The sequence below is a fragment of the Bos indicus genome, chromosome 13, assembly GCF_029378745.1.
Source record: "Bos indicus isolate NIAB-ARS_2022 breed Sahiwal x Tharparkar chromosome 13, NIAB-ARS_B.indTharparkar_mat_pri_1.0, whole genome shotgun sequence".
NCBI classification, from domain to species: domain Eukaryota; kingdom Metazoa; phylum Chordata; class Mammalia; order Artiodactyla; family Bovidae; genus Bos; species Bos indicus.
Window position 1 is genome coordinate 29703699 of NC_091772.1, and position 20465 is coordinate 29724163.

The 20465-nt window shown below is 43.4% G+C and overlaps 1 protein-coding gene and 1 long non-coding RNA gene across 7 annotated transcripts; one reads left to right on the forward strand and one right to left on the reverse strand.

Annotated features, from left to right (window-relative positions):
• Window positions 1–1122: 1122 nt before the first annotated feature.
• Window positions 1123–13150, reverse strand: LOC139186465 (uncharacterized). The gene is made up of 3 exons (XR_011570021.1): window positions 11713–13150; window positions 9952–10136; window positions 1123–4049 (listed from the first exon to the last, which is right to left on the reverse strand). It is a non-coding gene; the product is annotated as an uncharacterized lncRNA (long non-coding RNA).
• On the forward strand, window positions 4489–19138 carry RPP38 (ribonuclease P/MRP subunit p38). Of its 6 annotated transcripts, none has more exons than XM_070800864.1 (3): window positions 4489–4571; window positions 14890–14930; window positions 18194–19138. In XM_070800864.1, the coding sequence occupies exon 3, from the start codon at window positions 18205–18207 to the stop codon at window positions 19051–19053; it is 849 nt and encodes a 282-aa protein (XP_070656965.1). In that variant the 5' UTR covers window positions 4489–4571; window positions 14890–14930; window positions 18194–18204; the 3' UTR covers window positions 19054–19138. The 6 variants fall into 6 exon arrangements, with proteins under 6 accessions (XP_070656965.1, XP_070656967.1, XP_070656968.1 ...); XM_070800862.1 differs by lacking the exon at window positions 4489–4571 and adding an exon at window positions 13235–13443; XM_070800863.1 differs by lacking the exon at window positions 4489–4571 and adding an exon at window positions 13235–13437.
• Window positions 19139–20465: the final 1327 nt, after the last annotated feature.

Below are 20465 nucleotides of genomic sequence, written 5' to 3' on the forward strand. Positions count from 1 at the left end.
TCTTCCTGGAGCAAAGTGATTGGAAGAAAGGGCAAACTCAGTTTTAAGAAAGCTATTGATTTGAAATGTCTAACAATGTAAACAAGATACAGGAGTTCAAGGCCCTAAAACGGTTTGCCTTGTTTTCGCATAAGAAACAGTTTACCTTGTTTTTGCATAAGATTACACTTAAAAATTATTTGCTACATCTTCACGTAAATCCCTTGGTTTTTTATTTTCTCCTCAAAACTATTTTCATGGTGAAATCAATGAGTTTCCAAATAAAGGACAAAAAGCAAATTTTAGAACAATATACTGAAAGGAGAATTCCCTGGTGGTCTGGTAGTTAGGGCTCTGCGCTTTCACTGCTGAGGGCCAGATTGGATCCCTGGTGGGGGAACTAAGATTCCACAAGCCATGTGATGTGGCCCCCCAAAAAGAAAAAGAAATTCCCTTTTCTGTCCTTGGCAGAACTTTTTTCAAAATTTCCCAACGATGAGAAGCACACTAAAAGGCACAATGAAAATAGCAGCTGAAGAAGAGCAAGTGCTCTGTCTGCTAGGGAAAGCCCTCTTTATCAGTGTGTGTCAGCCGGGAAATACTGCAGTGAGCTCCGGTATCGGTGTGTATCTGCAGCTGAGACATTTTGATATTATAGTCATTATAAAAAATCAGGAGGAAAAGAGAGGGAAGATTCACTGTGCTCCATTTTATTCTCTAAGTCTAGAATGTTATTTCAAGCACTCTTTTCAAAACATGTTCTTCTCTTGAGTTGCCATCCTCCTACTGGTTGCCAGGGCCATGACTGGCCTGTCTCAAGGAGCAAAAAGAAACAACAGAAACATCAATGTCCTCTGTTCAGTGATCATAATATACTGCTGCTGCTAAGTTGCTTCAGTCGTGTCTGACTCTGTGCGACCCCACAGACGGCAGCCCAACAGGCTCCCCTGTCCCTGGGATTCTCCATGCAAGAACATTGGAGTGGGTTGCCATTTCCTTCTCCAATGCATGAAAGTGAAAAGTGAAAGGGAAGTCACTCAGTCGTGTCTGACTCTGTGCGACCCCATGGACTGCAGCCTACCAGGCTCCTCTGCCCATGGGATTTTCCAGGCAAGAATACTGGAGTGGGGTGCCATTGCCTTCTCTGCATAATATGCTAGGTACAATGAAAACTCAGTTTTGTGGAACCCTTAGGGAGTCAGTAAAGCTGGACAATAAAGATTTTTATTTTTATTATTATTAAATATTCATTATAAACCAGTATGCATATACATATGTTTTTTTAAAAATAAAGGGTGCATTTATGAACATACCACCAATTTAAGAAATAGAACACTCCCCTTTACCTCTGTGACTCTCCTGGTTCCATCCCACCCTATCCTCCTTATTCTCTCACACTTTCATTCATCTAATCAAACAGTTATTGAGTGCCAACATGACCCAGGCACCCTTCTAGGTTTTTGAGAAACAACAGTCAGCAAAACAAACAAGAATCCCTATCCTTAAAAAACAAACAAAAAAAGAATCCCTATCTTTGTCTTACATTTTGGTAGGGGATGACAGATAATAAACATATAAAAAAAGCAAATTATACAATCTATTGAAAGATGTTAGGTGATAGGTGCTATTTTCTTTTGCAAAGATTTTTTTGACTTGGACCATTTTTAAAGTCTTTATTGGGCTTCCTTAGTGGTCCAGTGGTTAAGAATCTGCCTGCCAATGCAGGGGACACAGGTATGCCCTAGTCCAGGAACTAGATCCCAAGTGCTGCAGAGAAATTAAGCCCATGCACCACCACTACTGAGCCTGCACTTTAGAACCCGTGAGTTGCAACTACTGAAACCCAAGTGCCTTGGTCCGGTGCACTGACACAAGAGAAGTCGCTGCAATGAAAGCCTGTGCACTGCAACCAAGAGCAGCCCCTGCTCACCACAACTAAAGCTCTCATCCAGCAGTGAAGACCCAGCACAGCCAAAAAATATATATATATATATATATATATTAAAAAATAAAATCTTTAGGAATTTGTTACAATATTGCTTCCGTCTTATGTTTTTCTGGGTTTTTGGCCATGAGGCATGTAGAATCTTAGCTCCCTGACCAAGCATCGAAACTGCGCCGCCTGCATTGGGATGTGAAGTCCCAACCACTGGACCGCCAGGGCAGCCCCTGATAGGTGCAGTTTTCAAAAAGAGCAGAGCAAAGAGATGGAGAATCTTGTGCATGTGGAGTGAGGAGGTGACTTGCCATTATAAACATGGTCATCAGGATGGGTCTCTTGGGAAGATGACATTTGAGTAAAAGTTGAAGGAGGTGAGGGAGCTGGCCTGGAAGATCCCTGGGGAAGAGGTTCCCTTACAAAAACAGCATCCAGTACAAAGGCACTCAGAAATGAGTTTCCTGGCAGGTGTGATATGCCGATGGGGCTGGAGCAGAGTAGCAAGAGCAGAGGTCTAATGGAGACCTAATCATACAACACCTTGTCTGAAGGCGTTTGGCTTCAAGGGGGGGAGTCAAACAGAACCACTGAAGGGTTCTGAGTGAGGACTGACATGATCTGACTTTATCCTTTTTTTTGGTTTTGTTTTTAAGAATCTCTTCTGTTACTATGACTACAAAAAACAACATTGGAAGCAAGAGTCTTACTATAATAATCCAGGGGAGAACTTATGGGTGTCTCCAACTCAGGTGGCAGCAGTGGAGGCAGTGAGATGTTCAGATTCTGCATTTATTTTGAAGGTAAAGTCAACAGGAGTCCCTGATAGATTCTATATTGGTATGAAAGAAAGAGAGGAATCAGGACAGCTCTGAGATGTTTGCCTTGAGTAACTGGAAGGACTATAGGTGGAGTTGGCCTGATGGCATGGCAAAGATCAGAGTCCCTTGGACAGCAGGATCAAATCAGTCAAATCCCAAATGAAATCAACCCTGAATATTCACTGAAAGGACTGTTGCTAAAGCTGAAGCTCCAATACTTTCTCTACCTGATGCAAAGAGCTGGCTCATTGGAAAAGACCCTGATGCTGGGAAAGACTGAAGGCCAAAGGAAAAGAGGGTGGCAGAGGATTAGGTGGTTGGATAGCATCACCAGTTCAGCAGACAAGAACTTGGGCAAACTCCGGAAGATAGTGAGGGGCAGGGAGGCCTGGCGTGCTGCAGTCCATGGGGTTGCAAACAGTCAGACATGACTCAACAGCTGAACAACAGCAACAAACATCAGAAGTTCCACTGTGGACATGCTGCGTTTGAGATATCAGACATCCAAGTGAAAATGTGAAATGGACAGTTAGATATTTAAGTTTCGACTGGGCTAGGTGTATAGATCTGGGACTCAAGGGTTCAACTTCTGAAACTTGAGATAAGATGGCCCTAGAAACTCAATGTGTATGGAGGAGATATGGAAACAGAACTGAAGAGTGAGCCATGGGAAATTTCAACACTAAATGTTTGGGGAGAAGAGCACGAAGGAGACAGAGAACTGATCACTGAGGTGAGAGAAAAACCAAGAGAATGTGGTGTTGAGAAAGCATCATGAGTGAGAAAGTATGTTTTGTTGTTGTTCAGTCGCCAAGTCAAGTCCAACTCTTTGCAACAGCATGGACTGCAGCATGCCAGGCTTCCCAGTCCCTCACCATCGCCTGGAGTTTGCCCGAGTTCATGTCCAAAGTATGTTAGGTTAGATTGAAGACTGAGAATTAGCAATTGGATGTAGGTCATTGTCCAGATCACTGATGACTTGAAAGGAAGTTTTAATGCAGTCGTTGGGGTAGGGGTGGGGGGAACAAGCCTGATTAGGGTGGGTTTAAGAGAAACCATGAGAGTTAACATACTAATAGTTTCTTGGGCTCTGCATTTGTTTATCCCCCCACCTACATCACATTGTCTTCATTATTAAAGCCTCCTAATTTTGTTCTTCTTCAGGAAGGCCTGTCCTTGGCACCTTGCTCTTCTGTATAAATTTTAACATCCATGAGTTGAGTTCCATAGAAGATTCTTGAATTTCTCTTGTCATTGCATGGAAATTATAGCACATACAACAAGCTGGGGAAGCATCCTCTCGTTTTTGTATTCTGGAAGAAATTAAGTAGAATGGGGAAAAAAATTATAAACGAGAGGTTGCCCAGCCATCAATGATTTGAGCTGACCTTGTTCTTGCTGTCTCCCTCACTGTCCTTGCGGTAAGAGGCCACTTTCAAAACATAAAGAGCACGTGGCCGCTTATCCATCGAGTCTCTAACCTGCAGCCAGAATGAGCATCCTATAACCCAAACAGCGCCTGCTGCGCGCACATTTCAGTTTCATCCCAGCTTTCTTATGATCAACCCCAAACTCTTTTCGTCACTGTGGTCACTGTAATACTAGTCAGGCCTGCTCAGCAAAACTCGCCCAAGAGATTTTCTCCGGAAGCTCCCGTTAGGGGTTCTGATACGTTACCAAACCGCCCTCTTGCAACCCTGGCTCCCCTCCCCCACAAGCACGACAGCAGAGCCGGCGCCGAGATGCGCGGCCAGGCAGTCCGGATGCGAACAGGTGCGGGGGCAACGACTGCCCCACCTCTTGTCTCCCTGGAGGCTCCTGGCCACTTTTTGAAGGTAGAAGATGCAATGATTTTTTTAGCGGCGGGGGTGGGGGTGGGGGGGAGTGGAGACAATGCTTTCCAAATCCGCAGAAGCGCAGCTCTCCACGGAAAAGGAGCTACGTAGAGAGGCGGCCATGACCGTTTGGACCCCTGTCCTCTTGGCCCCGGCGCCGGGCATTGACAGCAGCGCAGGCCTCCTGCTCAGTTCGCACTGACCGCCCTTTGCTTCCAGCACCTGGCTGAAGCCCTGCACCTTCTCGCTGGGCTCCATGAAGTTCACGGTCTTCAAGCGTCGTGAGCACGACCTGGCCTTCTCACGGTTTTTCTTTCTCACTGCCTGTGCTCCCACTCCATGAGGGGGAAGTGTCTCCCACCCGCCTCATACTGTCAAGATTTCTTTTGACAAAGCCAAAACACAGAAATTTCAGTATGAACTTGAACTTGAACCTGGTGAAGAAGCCCTTGCTGGTCCTTCGGAAGGAAGGCTGGGGTGGCTTATCCTTCAGAGGTTGCCCCGATGGATGGAGCTTCTTTTGGACACACCCTGGAGGCCGCTGGTTCCTTCTGTGGCTCTGCCACTACTTCTGATGTGTGGTTGGAAGACAAGGACACCCTTGGGAGTCTGGGCTGGGGACACATCCCAGCTTCCCTATGGGGCATGGCCCTGAGGCCCTGGGGAACCGTAATGCGTGGATCTCTATGGAGGCATGGCTTTGTCAAGGAAACTGGGGTGTTGGAAGGGTGCAGACACCTTAGAGCCCTTGACCTTGGCAGGGTTAGGCTGTCTTTGCCCTTTTGCATGGAGGCCTGGCCTGAGCTTGCTCACTCCCAAAGCAGACAATTCCTGCATTGATTTGTGCTGGAGGCTAGGTGGTCTCTTCCCCTCTTTGGCTTTGCCGCTACCCTTCTGCCCTACACTTGGTCCTCTTCAGGTGGCTTATGTTCTGTGTTGCCCCTCTGAGTATTCTTAAAATAGGAATTAGTGGAAGGGGCTGCCAGCTCGCTAACACCTCACTGTTGTGTGTTAGCAGAAACTTCAGGTGGATCCTTGGTGGGCTGCTGTTGATTAGCTTCACCAAAGTCTGGGGTTTCGGGGCAATGACATGGCCCTCCTGCTCGGCTCTCTTGTACCTCAGAAGCAGATAAATGGCCATCACTTGGTTGTGCTTCCAGCCATCAGTGAGCCTTGGACTTCTTCCCTTTTGTCACACTGGACACCACCGTCAGGGTTCCTGGTAGTCAAGAGAGTGGCTCCACATAAGGTTTGGTTCATCTTCACGACCTGTGTTTATTCATGGATCTTTCCTGATGAGCTCTAAAGTACCTTTTTTGCTGGGATTGAGAATGAGAAATTTCTTGAGCAGTTTTTCACATTTCCTGGACATGTGAAAGGGCATATGGTCTATTTCATTAAGTACTGACTCCTGCAGCTCCTTGAAGGCAGGGGCCCATCAAAAGGTAAGGGGTTTGCAGACCAGTGTATATAGGATGATCCTCAGATTCCACACGTCTACTGTGGGTCTATCTTATTTGGACTTGGAAGACTTCCAGGGCAGCCTAAAGGGGGATGGCCAATGAAGATATCTAGCTTGTTGCCAAAGGTGAATGTAACGCCAAAGCTATAGTCTTCAAAGTTTTTTTTTCATATCAGCATCCAAAAGCAGGTGCTCTGCCTTTAACTCTATGAGCAATGCACTTCTGGTGACAGTGTGTCACTGATGGAATTTGCCAGAACCTCTTTTTCTTACGGATATCCATGAGCCACCAGGTCCTCAAATATGTCTCTTCCATTGAGTAATTCCTCAAGGAAGGCAGAATGGATCGCAACAAATACTGTTTGGGGAGGACTCAAGTCTTTCATGGTTCTTACTCAAGGGACCATCTCTGCAGTCCGGAGGAGTTTGGCTAAGTCTTGTTAGTAATCTACATGACTGCCTCTTTCCTAAGTCAGGATGTACTGAGCCAGCTTTAGCTTGGTCATGTTGCCCGTGGCGATGGTCTTGACTGTCGGTGATTGTCAATATGGCGGTCATCCTCAACAGAAATGTCTGAGAGGCCAGGCGTGTGTTGGACTTACTGCTGACCTGGGAGTCAAGGTGTCTCAAGGTCAACTTAAAATTGAGGAAAGCTGGTCAGAAACTTGACCCAAATCACCTCAAAAGAAAATCATTTCCCAACGCCCTCTGATGAACTGATCTTTATAATGGAACCAAAACATAATGCCAGACATGCCAATAAACAAAACCAAATACTGACAAATCTAAATAAGAGAAAACAAAGTTTGAAAAAGGAAAAAAGTGAGAGAAAAAAAGTAAAGATGAAAATGAAGAAAAGAGTTTTTAAAAAATGAAGGAAAAAAGAACCAAGAAAAAATGGGGAAGTAAAAGTAAAAATTAGTAACAGCCAAAAACCCTGTGTCTACAAGAAACATTGGTCAGAGTTCTGGTCACTGAAAACCAGTTTCTTGAGCTAGAAGAACTGAAAAGCAGCCCAGCCCGGGAGTTAGAGGATTGAAATTTTATGATGATGGTCTCTTGTGAGACTGTACCAAGAAATGGGCCCATTTTCTCATTTTGGGGACTCTAGATCACTTTACTCTTTTAAATAAATTATTGAAGATCCCCTGAGAGTTTTTTGATTAATGGGTTATAGTTATAAACATTTACCTTATTAGAAACTAAATCCTGTAGGCTTTTCATTTTCAGTGGCTTTTTTATCTCTAGCTTAAAAAGTTGTAATAATGTTTGGCTTAGAAGAGCTCATATTGGCTACACACACACAAAAAGTTATATATGAAGCAAACTGCATTTTTCAGATTTTCTTTTACACATAGATTAAAATTTTCTACCCATTTTATTTTTTTCCTACTTTGTTACATTTTCTATGATGAGATTCACCTTATTATTTTACTAGTCACTAATCAGAAATATTAGCTTTTCCCATAAATCTAAGTGGTTTTAAATGTTACATTAACAATTACGATATGGTTCTCCATTTCTGATATCTGGTTTTGTGTGACTGGCTGAATTTGCTCAAGGTCTGATTGGCCTAAACAGTTGTTGATTATGAATATTCACAAGGAAGGAAGTGAAAAGACTCATACTTGTGTTATTTATTTGAAATAAGTCTATTAGTGCTACCAAATTCATTATAAACAGGTACATGGGAAGAAAATCAAAACAGGATTCTTAGTACCTTCTGACTAAGCAATGAGGCCAAGTTACTTCTAAACTAGTAAAGTTTTAAAGTCAGGGATGTCCTAACACTGAATTGGTGATTACGTCAGGTGACTATGTCACAGGTTAGGTACAGGTGACTATGTCACAACTACAGATAAATAATTTTCTACAACAAACATCTTAATATAACTTCCTTGAAACCACAGACAACTAATACCATTTCCCAAAGCAAACAACTAAGTAGGCATAGCCAGGAAGATCACATTTCACATTATTTTAAAAATAATATGTTTGAAAACTCCTTGCAAAAAACTAACCAGGATGATTTCACTGTAACTAGCTTCAGAAAAAGCCTGTGTCCGACAGGAGGCACTTTTACTTTGGTTTAATATTTATTATTATTTTGGGCTTCCCTGGTGGCTCAGATGGTAAAGAATCTGCCTGCAATGCAGGAGACATGGGTTTGATCCCTGGGTTGGGAAGATCTCCTGGAGAAGGGAATGGCTACCCACTTCAGTATTCTTGCCTGGAAAAATTCCGTGGACAGAAGAGCCTGGCAGGCTATACAGTCCATGGGGTCCCAAAGAGTTGGACATGACTGTTATTTTAAAAGAGTGTTCAAAGTAAAGTTCATGAATACCTTCCAGCTTTTACCCAGTTTAACAAGATGTAATGGCTAGCTCAGGGCTTTATCTTCTCAAGGTACCACTGCCAACAACCTCTCATGAGTTTAATATTCCTCTTTAAACTTGTGTCATTTTTAGGCTTGGTTTCAATGGTAATACATAGACAGGGCTGAATTAAATTATAGCGGCTCATCATTTTGTTTCCACCCTGATCATTTGGTTGTTATATTGCATGTGTTTTATGTATTAGTGTCCAATTAACATATTTTACAACTGAACTCCACTAAACAAAATGTCTCCCTACTGGAGATATTAATGTACGGGTTCCCCACCTAGCAGCCATTTCCCCCTTCATTTTTGTCAATGATCCTACTTTCATTTAATTATGGAGCCATATTATGCTCCATCTCCAAGAGGAGGCTCATAACTGGTCTCAGCGAGTCTCATCTGACTCACTCACCCCCACCAGGGACTGGTTTCGGTGTGGCATACTGTCCAGTGAGCCACAGAAGGAAGTCTGTCAGGGCTTCTTAAGAAGATTTTTCTTTCTGATAGAATGAAAGGCACGAAGGAAACTTCTGCTTCCTGCCACGTGTTTGTGAGGATTGTGATGATCAGAGCTGTGACCATTAAACTGTGAGCTTGAGAGGACAATGCCAAGAGTCAGAGGATGGCAAAGGGGAAGGAGAGAAAGTCCTTGGGGTTTTGAGGAGATGTTGTGTAAGCCAATGAGCCAGTCTTGGAAAAGATCCAGACTTTGAAGACAGATAATAACCACTGACTAACCACTTTCAGTAGGAGGCTTTGTTAACTGCATACTGAAAAGGTCATTGATTTTGTAGCTCATCACAAAAGTTATTCTAGTCACTGATTTTAAAATAACATTATTGTTTATATAACAATTATTATGTATGATACAGTAACCATCACACTGTGATGGTTAATTTTATGTGTCAACTTGACTGGCCTGATTAAACATTATTTCATTATTTCTGGGTGTATCTGTGGGGGTTCTTTTAATCAGGTAGCCAAAGTATTAAAGTTGACTCATTGGAAAAGATTCTGATGCTGGGAAACATTGAAGGCAAAAGGAGAAGAGGGGGGCATAGGACGAGGTGGTTAGATAGCATCACTGACTTAATGGACATGAATTTGAGCAAACTCCAGGAGATAGTGAAGGACAGGGAAACCTGCAGTCCATAGAGTCACAAAGAGCTGGATACAATTTAGCAACTGAACAAGAACTGTGCTTCTGGAAAAGATTAGCAGTTGCATCAGTGGACTCAGTAAAATATTGGGTTGGCCAAAAAGTTTTTTTGGGTTTTTCCATAACAACTTATGGGGAAAAACTTGAATGAAGTTTTTGGCCAACCCAATAGATCCCCTCTCCCCAGTGGAGGTGAGTACCATCCAATCCACCAACTGCGTTTGCATGCTCAGTTGTGTCCGGCTCTTTTGTGACCCCATGGACTGCAGCCTGCCAAGCTTCTCTGTTCAGGAAGGGCCTGAATAAAACAAAAGTCAGAGGAAGGAGGAATTGCCCCCTTGTTTCTTGCTTCCCTGATTGAGCTGGGACATCCCATCTCACCTTCTCCTGTCCTTGGAATGAGATTTTTAAACTGTCAGCTTCCATGATTATCAGGCCATTGGGTTTAGACTGAAATGACATCACTAGCTTTCCGGGTTTCCAGCTTGCAGACAGCAGACTGTGGAACTTCTCAGGCTCCATAACTCACATCTGTATCTCCACTGGTTCTACTTCTCTGGAGAACTCTAATGCACACACACACAGAGCAAATATGAGGATGCCACAGAGGGAAAGAAGAGTCTGCTGCTCAATTCCCCTACATTCTTCTATTGACAAACTTTCCAGCTGGTAACTTTCTTTCAACAAAAAATTGCGGTTAATGACAAAACTTATTGCCAGATCTCTTAAATGACTCTTACATCATGGCAAGCATATAAACCTAACTGTAGTCCAATTCTAGAATGAATATAAAAAGAACACTTTGTTATTCAAAGACAAAATTGAGAGTTCACAGGGTAAAATAACAGTAACAGCTATTATTAAAAAGTAAACTGATTAGTATAAGATACTAAATATATGTTAAAGTGATAACTTGAAAACTATGTTTGGGAAATATAGGGGAAAATGTTATATGAAAAGAAAATCAGAACACGAAATTTATATTATTTTAACAATGTAAGTGCACACTTAAATGTGAAATTAGAAGGAAACACTGAAAGGAAATGAGTTTTGAGGTAATTGGGTCATGGGAAAATTGTTTTAAAAACTTTTTTGTTGCAGTGTTTGTATGATACAAATGGGAGAGAAATTACCTTAGAAATGCGGTCATTCATTTTAGCAACATTCTTATGGAAATTTTATTGCTTAGTCTTCAAGCAGAACAAGGCACTAAAATCATAGAGGCTTAATTTTTAGTAACCTATTATCTCTGAATTCAGGTTGCTACTGGATGCATCAGTTCCATTTATGAAGCACTCTGTATGTATCAGGCTGTGCTAAGCATTTTAAGTAGATTATTTCTTCTCATCCTCAAAACAGGTACTATTTTTATCACTTCATAGACAGGGTTAATTAGTTTGCTTTAGAGTCATGTGATGATGAGATTAAGATCTTGACCTTAGCTGGTCTTGATCCAGAGTCATGGATATAGTGGCTGCAAATCTTCATAGAGTAAATATAAACTGAAATGATACTCAAGCTATAAATCTGAAACCTTAGGGGGACAAAAACTTACACATATTTCCTTCCCATTACTTTAGCATTTCAATCTGACGTGTTTCTGTCATACAGCTTAAAAGCTAGATCTGAGACTTTATTATTTTTTTTAATTTAAAACTATTTATTGGAATACTTTTTAAAAAAGACTCATAATACTTCATTCTTTTAAAATTATAATTACCTTCCACTTTGATTGAATAATTTCTCATCTTTTTATCCAAAAATTTCTACTGAGAGTTTTAAAACTTTTATTTGGTGGCACTACTTAACATGTGATTTACCCTCATCATTATTTAATCTTTGAGATGATACTTTATAATTTTTAAATCAGTGTGAGTTCATTGAAGGTTTGAGAGCCACTCTGTAGGACTAAGTCATTAACCTGCAATTTTACAGTAGATAAAGTACTGTTTTCATTACTTTGAAAAAAAAATAATAACGTTGTGATTGGCTCTTACATTTAACATTTTAATATGAGCTTGTCACCATTAAATATAACTAATTACATTGACCACATAAGAAGCCAGAAAAAAAAATCACTGCGTCACAAGTTAAGCTAATTCAATTTAAATTTAACAAAGATAACCATAATCAGCAATTTACCAAATCAAAAGCCAGGGTTAAGTTACATTCAAAACCAGCAAGTTGGGGGACTTCTCTGGTGGTCCAGTGGTTAAGACTCCAGCTTCTAATGCAGGGGATGCAGGTTCAGTCCCTGGCAAGGGAACCAAGATCTCTCATGCTGTGTGGCTCAGCCAAAGAAGAAGAAGGCAAAAAAAGGTTTATTAATGTTTTTCAAGGGTTGAATGATTTATGAAGGTTATAACCTAACACAGTACTGAGTCTACAAACAGGTCCTGTTTCACGTGGCCTGCCTTAGGGTCTGGTGTCACAGCTTTTACCAAGGGTAGTAGAAAGTCTAGCTGCCACCGAAGATTTTAAGTATTATATTAAAAAATCATGAGACATGAACTTCTTGCCTTCCAGTGCCCAAAACGCCCATCTTGTTTCTAGTGAATAAGGCGACAGACATGATAGAAACAGGTTAGACCTGAATGAGGACATTCAGTGACATTTCAAGAATAGAGGGATTCTGTTGGGCAATGAGAGGTTGCTGCTCAAAATTGTGATCTGAGATTGCTTTACAACTGCATGTTTACAGTTCATCGTGATGATCTGTTACTATTCATTTTACGAAACAAAAGCCTGTTACACTCAAACTCCTAACTTTGTTTTTTCTTTATTTTTCTAATTGATTAAAAAAAAAAGTCACACTGTACTTTACCCCGCGTAACCTGCAATACTCTGACCACACGCACAGCTCCTTGTTTCGCTTACCTTACGGCCAGTCGGGTACTATGTAGGTGATGAAAATTGAAGTTATACAGACCAAAGATGCGAAACAAAACGAGCGGTGAAGCGATTGAGAAAAAGAGGAAAATATTTAGAAGAGGAATAAAAGTGCTAAGTTAGAATGGAAAGGGAAAAGAAAGGGTGTGAGGAGGGAGGAGGTTTATTAGGTTAGAAGCAAACTATGGTCTCGGTCTTGACAAGAGTAAATCAACAGATTCAGATCCCTGATCTGGAAAATGTTCTGCAGCTGTCTTACATTGTCTGACTTCCCAGAGACTCCATTCCTAACCATCCAAGCCTCCTACTATGGCTGGGGTAGTCATAGTATTTGGAATTCTCTGAACTGCTCTCACAGAATTCAAGATAGCCTTTATTCTTTCCGGAGGCTCCTCTTTCCGGAGGCTCAAGATCGTCTACATCGTTGCCTATAAGTGCATAGTTTCCTCACCACCTTCCCGTCTCCCATTTATCTTTATTTCTTTATTTCCACATTGCCGGTGATTCGGCAGAGAGTCGGTGAAGGGGGCACTGGTTTAGCGTCTCTTTGGCAAGCCGAAAACAGAAAAGCGAGAGAGGTTCAGAACCAGGCGCTGAAGGGCAGAAATTGGGTTAGAAAGGAGCGGCGACTGGAGAGAGAACTAGCTTTTGGAGTCTAACCGGTACACTGGTCCTCAGGACAGACTGCAGACTGCGGGCTGCCCGTTACCAGGCAACTGGAGATCTCGCGAGACACACCTTGCGCCTGCGCACTGCCACTGGAGGGCCTTTCCCAAAGCCTCCGCCCAGCTCCTAAAGTCCTGAACTCTGTCGCTACGGCCTGGGCCGACTTTCCGGTTTGGGAGTGGTCGGATGCAGAAGAATGAAAACTGTTCTCTGAGTGGTTCCATCCCCCACCCCACCGCATTGGAAGGCAGAGGCCGGGCAAGGAGCGGGCTCTGCGCACGCGCAGCGCGGCCACGTGGAGCCGGCGCGGAGGTAAAAGTGAGTGGAGGGCTCTGCGCTGGGATCTGAGAGCCGGAGGGGTCGCTCTGGTTGGGATCGAACCGGCGACTCGGCCAGGCGCGCGCAGTTTTCTGGGCTCCGCATCCCTAGGGCTTCCCCTTACCGGCGTGTTTTCCTGCGTCCCGGCCCGGGATCAGGCTCTGCTCTATTTGGAGTTGAGCGTCTTTTGGATACGAGAAGCAATCAGACAAAGCCCCACCCGGCCCTTCTGTTCTCCGCAGCCTAGAAGTGGAGGCCGACAAGAAAATATCTCCAGTCGTGTGTGCTGAATAGTAGGTCGGCACTACATAGACGGCAGACGAGAGAGAGATGACCTCGGGGATCGGTTACCAGATCCGGAAACCGAGAGTCCTCCCTGAGTCGTCTCTCTGCTTCACTCCCAGTTGATCACTAAGTCGGGCGGATTGTACCTCCTGTTTCAACTAGCATGTGTTTCCGTCCATCGGCAACTCTAGTGAAGGTCACTGTCATGTCTTCCCAGGACTCTTCTGAGTCCTCTTTGCTGCTTCCAGTCTTGGTCAAGATTCCTCCTGGCTCGAGTCCACCAAGATCTTTGTATGACGTCTTTCTAGCTGTGCCATTTCTCTGCTTTGAACAGCTGCTCCCACTGTAAGGGTTGCAGCAGTCTTCACCATCTGGTCCAGTATTTCTCTACTCTCTCTAACATCCATGCCCCAGCAACACTGACATTATTTCCTTTATGTAGTTCCCTGGGGTGCCCTTCCCGAATAGGTACTTCTTTTGGTGGGGATTCTTTAGATGTGGGTTAAAAGGTGACTTACAAGGTGGTTCAGTGGCTGACACTCCTGTTCTCCCAACGCATGAGACCCCTGTTGTAATGCTGCTCAGAGAACTAGATCCTATATGCTGCAACTAAGACCCAGTGCAGCCAAATAAATAAATATATGGTCACCTGCTCGAGGCCCTTCTTGACCCCAACTTTGTCAGGCCTCAGGGCCCTGACCTTGAAGTGCATCACATGCTTTGCTGATGAGTCTCTCTCATAGACATTAAGCCCAGTGAGTTCAGTAGCTGTTTGTAATTCATAATCTTTCTGTCTTGGTGCATTGCGTATAGTCCACAAATACTTGTTTAAGTAAGACAGGTGGTGGGGGTGCTGAGGGTGGGACTCATTTTCCAAGCAGAAGGAATGGGTATAAGGCCATGGAAGGCTAGACTGGTGGCCTTGGTAAATAGTAAGTGGTTCAGTGGTGGGGCATAAGGAGAAAGGCTGATGGGGAGATGGGGACTCTTGGATGTCACCTTAATAAGTTTCCACTTGATGTTTGGGGCAGAAGCCTCCAGAGACACCTCAGCAGGCCCTTCCTAATTTTCTCCTCCTCCAACGCTGTTACTTGTTCCCACTTTAGTTCTGGATTATATCCCATGAGATTCTACTTATCAGGCTCTGGTCTCCCCCTCTAGATTCTGAAGACAGGAGGAGCTAATGCCCAGAGCTTCTAACTGTAAGTACTAACTTCCTGTTGTTTGGGGGGATTTTGGTCATGCAGCTTGTGGGATCTTAGTTCCCCAGCCAGGTATCAAAGCTTTGCCCCTTGCAGTGAAAGCACAAAGTCTTAATCACTGGACCGCTGGGGATGTCCCTCCCTGTTGTTTGAATGTGGAGGCACCTGAACTATAGCTTGTGTGCAGCAAAAGCTCTGTTAGGTCACCGTATTTGCTCCATGGTCACCTAATTCCCTCTTCCTGACCACCTTAACCTGGTGCCAGCCTCTGCCAGTCACGTCACTGGATTTGGATGAGCAATCTCCAGTTTGCAGAGCTGGAGGGGAGGAGCCGACTCCGATGACTGGCATGCGCAGGTCTGCTCGGGAAGGAAGTTTAGGAGGCAGACACCGAGTCTCCGGCAGTGGGCGCCACTGACAGGAACAGTTCAGTTCAGTTCAGTTCAGTCGCTCAGTCATGTCCGACTCTTTTTGATCCCATGGACTACATGCAGCTCGCCAGGCCTCCCTGTCCATCACCAACTCCCGGAGTTTACTCAAACTGGTGTCTATTGAGTCAGTGATGCCATCCAACCATTTCATCCTCTGTCGTCCCCCTCTCCTTTTGTCTTCAGTCTTTCCCCACATCAGGGTCTTTTCCAATGAGTCAGTTCTTTGCATCAGGTGGCCAAAGTATTGGAGTTTCAGCTTCAGCATCAGTCCTTCCAATGAATATTCAGGACTGATTTCCTTTAGGATTGACTGGTTGGATCTCCTTGCAGTTCAAGGGACTCTCACATCTTCTCTAACACCACAGTTCAAAAACATCAATTCTTCAGTGCTCAGCTTTCTTTATAGTCCAGCTCTCACATCCATACGTGACTACTGGAAAAACCATAGCTTTGACTTGACAGACCTTTGTTGGCAAAGTAATGTCTCTGCTTTTTAATATGCTGTCTAGGTTGGTCATAGCGTTTCTTCCAAGGAGCAAGCATCTTTTAATTTCATGGCTGCAGTGATTTTGGAGCCCCCCAAAATAAAGTCTGTCACTGTTTCCACTGTTTCCCCATCTATTTGCCATGAAGTGACGGGACCGGATGCCATGATCTTAGTTTTCTGAATGTTGAGTTTTAAGCCAACTTTTTCACTCTCCTCTTTCACTTTCATCAAGAGGCTCTTTAGTTCTTCACTTTCTGCCATAAGGGTGGTGTCATCTGTATATCTGAGGTTATTGATATTTTTCCCAACAATCTTGATTCCAGCTTGTGCTTTATCCAGCCCAGCATTTCTCATGATGTACTCTGCATATAAGTTAAATAAGCAGGATGACAATATACAGCCTTGACGTACTCTTTTGCCTGTTTGGAACCAATCTGTTATTCCATGTCCAGTTCTAACTGTTGCTTTCTGACCTGCATACAGATTTCTCAAGAGGCAGGTCAGGTTGTCTGGTATTCCCATCTCTTGAAGAATTTTCCAGAGTTTGTTGTGATCCACACAGTCAAAGGCTTTGGCATAGTCAATAAAGCAGTAGATATTTTTCTGGAGCTCTCTTGCTTTTTTGATGATCCAGTGGATGTTGGCAATTTGATCTCTGGTTCCTCTGCCTTTTCTAAACCTAGCTTGAACATCTTGGAAGTTCACGGTTCATGTACTGACAGGAACAAGGTAGCTTTCACTCCAGGGAGCTGAACTTTGGTTTTCTGTGAGGTGACGTAGGAGGAACTTCAGAGGCCAGTAGACGTCAGGAGACCCTGTCTCAGGGATGGTTCCCAATCCCAGTTCTGTATCAGAGTCACCTGGGCAACCTTTTGACAAGTAAAGGAGCCCTGCCGTATTCTCAGGGATTTCGATTCAGTAGACCTAGGGTAAGGACCAACCATCTATATACTTTAAAAAGTCACAGCTTATTTTTGAGATGCAGCCAGGATTGAAAGAGCATAGAATTTGGATTTGGGAAACCAGCTGTGACTGGCAGGGTATTTAACCTGAGTCTGTTGCTTCCTCCACTAATGGACTTTTGTGAGAATCAAGTATTTCTTGGAGAAAGTGCCTTACTTGTTCTGACTTCCTCCTCAGCATTGGCAGCCAGGCTCTTAAGGTGTTTATTGGAGGGGAATTTATCCTTAATCTTGCCTGGGCCACTTGTGGGTGGGGGTCATCTGTGGGATGAATGACCTCACATGAGGAGAAATCTGGAATGAGAAAATCTGGTTACCTGAAAACAGGGACAGTCCCAAACTCCAGACTTCTCTGGCTCATTTACCTTCTTTCAGTTTTGCAACATGGGTCCCTATGGTTCCCAGGTGAGCCCAGGAAGTGAGGAAGAATACAGAAGAGAGGAACGTGCAGTTGCCTCTGGATGGGATTATCAGGAGATGCTCCTGAGAACAGTGATCTATAACATTTTGCTAGCAATCATCCCTCTGTTTTGCCTTAACAGATTAGTATCTTTAAATTGCATTACAAAATTCCCGTTGTTTTCATCACACTGTCAGCCAGAGGAACAGCCTGCTTGGACTTACCAGAGGAAGGGGGAATCTGTGTATCCGTGTTTTATGAAGGACAAAGAACTTAGGGTCCAGGGAGGGGAGGAGGACTCGCAAAAGGGCACAGAATGAATCATTCAGATTTTCAGTCATGTGCATAGATTATGGTCCCAGTTCTTTAAAAATCACACCTGGTTAATGGCAGAGGCTTCCAGGGCCCTCAGAGATTCTGTGCTGAGGGCAGAGGGATGTGGGGACTCACAGAGGTGGTCATGGGAACTTGTTCAAGGCTGAACCCCAGTGCCTATGACTCGGAGTAGAGGTGCTCAGTATTTGCTGAATGGATAAATAGAAGCCTAAGTGGAAAGCAATCTAGGAAATGGTCAGAAATCTATCAGACTAATAACAGAGGTCCTGAAGAAGATAAATAATTACAAGTAGTAAAATTGGAACATTTTCAATAAAGCAAACATAGAATTTCACTGGGATTGCAATAAGGCAAAACATTCATAAGTTGCCTGTATATGAATGAAGACTAAGTCATAGGAAAAAATGGGGAAAATAAATGACTTAAAAGAGAGATTAGGTGTATGGTCACATATATACACATATATATATATATAATTATGTACATATATACATATATACATATATATATGTAAGTATATACATGTCCTATGTAAGTAGGCTTGCTCTAGCCTTTCAAAAATCAGAAAGAGCACAACCAAGATATCCTTAAGACGTGCATGTCTAGTTAACACGAATTTTCCTTTGCCATTTTGCTCCCCTGTGAAGGATTTTTCAGTATGGCTGCAGCCCCACAGGCACCAGGGAGGGGCTCCGTGCGGAAGACGAGACCTCTACCTGTGAAGACGTCACTGAACAACCCGTACAGCATCTGCTGGGGCGTCCTGGATAGGGAGGACATGCACTTCATACTGCAGACCCTGGAGGACAGAATTCAGTCTCTCGGGCTTCAGAAGATTGAGGATAGGAAAAGAAAGAAAAAGCAGCCCCCTTTGAAAAAACAAAGTGGAGACATGAGCAGCATAGACGTGGACACTGGTGAGGATCTGAAGAAAGAAAAGCCCAAAGGTGATGCCCAGGCGTCAGGGTGGACCCCGGTTGACGTCAGGAAGCAGCTTGCTATCGGCATCAACGAGGTCACCAGAGCACTAGAGAGGAACGAGCTGCTCTTGGCCTTGGCGTGTAAGTCTGCCAAGCCAGCCATCGTGACCTCACACCTGGTGCAGCTGAGTGTCAGCAGAGGTGTCCCCGCCTGCCAGGTTCCCCGGCTCAGTGAGAGGCTCGCACCTGTCCTGGGCTTAAAATGCGTCCTGGCCTTGGGGTTCAAGAGGAACACTACTGCCTTTGGGGAGGAACTGAGGGCCATCCTCCCCAGAGTCCCCCGTCTGAATGTGGCATGGCTCCAGGATGCACTCGAAGACCCCAGGGAGAACCTGCAGGCAGAATCTTTGGAAAGCCAAGATGAAGAGATTCTGGACACTTCCTTTGAAGACCTCTCTAAACCCAAGAGAAAGCTTGCTGAGGGTCAGCAGCCTGTAGTGTTACAACCTCTGAAGATAAAAAGACTGATTCCAAACCCCAATAAGATAAGGAAACCACCCAAAAGTAAGAGAACGGCTTCAAAGTAATCTTGCATAAGCCTGTCACTTGATACAGTTGTAAAAAACACCTTGTTAAGAAGCCTAGAAATGAATAAAATGACTTTTACATATATTCTTGGGACTATTTAGTGTCATTCCTTTCACATGTGTACGATTTTCTGTGACTGTAGAATACAGATATGCTGAAGCTTAGAAACACCAAGTGCAGAGACTGTTCAGAAGTGTGAATATCAAAATGAAGCTTTATTGAAATGAAGGTCCAGGCTGGCATAAATTCACTTTTTAAAAGGCTGGTATAGCGCTTGTGAACAAGAACATCTGTATCCTGCAACACTGAACATCTTTCCATCCAAACTTGGAAAACCTGCCACACAAACACGGTTCCAGTTGTGGGGTGGGGTGGTGGGGGAGATGATGCTAGACTGCAGGTGCACCATCCGTGTAGGGGAGAGATACTAAATGCCAAGCAATATGCTGTTCTCAGAAGTAATACGTTATTAATTTTTACTGTCAGTTTGCCTTTCTTTGTAGGTAGGTATGGGCTTGGGAGAAAGGCTAAACATAGAAAATGCCAGGTAAGCTATTTTGACTAGAATTCACCACTTTATTTGGTTAACTTACTTCCTTGGAATTTTATTATTATTTTCTCCCCTTGGAACTTTAACATGTATAAAAAGTATGATGGAAAAAGGTGAAACGAGGCAGGAAGAGAATAGAAAAGTAAACGGAGGAGGCTGTATGCTCCGATGTGGGTCTGTCGTGACAGGGTCATTTGTGTTAGTGTGTGGAGCATAATTGATGCTCTGAGTGAAAGCATCGCTATTTATAGTGTTGTTGTTTGGAAAAGGTATTTTCTGTAATTTACAGGGAAGGAATTGGGTTAAAGTTTATTTTTAGCCTAAACTCTGGTTGATCTGTAGATTATGCCACCTATTTCTTAAATCTACTGAATGTCATCTTGACCAAAAAGGTTGGGGGGCAAGGATGTCATGGACTAGAGCATTTCCATTGCTGACAAAGGACATGGGATAGTGTGGTTTCTTGAATCTATGACTCTATACATTGAAATTTGGTTCTATAATAACAGCTATTTTATAAATATGAGCTGTTTTACTGATTTTCTATTTTAAAATGCTCATTGGTAACATGTTTACATTATAAAGAGATGGATGTGCTAGTCATTTATTAAATACTGAATTTAAAATGAGTAAAAGAATATGAACCCTATAACAACAACTATGTAAGTGAAGAGAGTAACTGCCACAGTTCCATCATGAGGTGAGCCTGTGCAAAATTTATGAGTGGCAATCAAGCGATTTTTTGAAAACCTACTTCGTATGAGACTGCCATAAAAATGACTGGGACATGATTCTCAACTGGAACCTCTTCTGCAGATTAAGTTAAAAATCTCCTTTACTTAATTCTCGTATTTCAGTGAA

Bases quoted from the DNA above. Each gene is read 5' to 3' on its own strand.
- RPP38 (XM_070800864.1), top strand. From the start codon at position 18,205: ATGGCTGCAGCCCCACAGGCACCAGGGAGGGGCTCCGTGCGGAAGACG.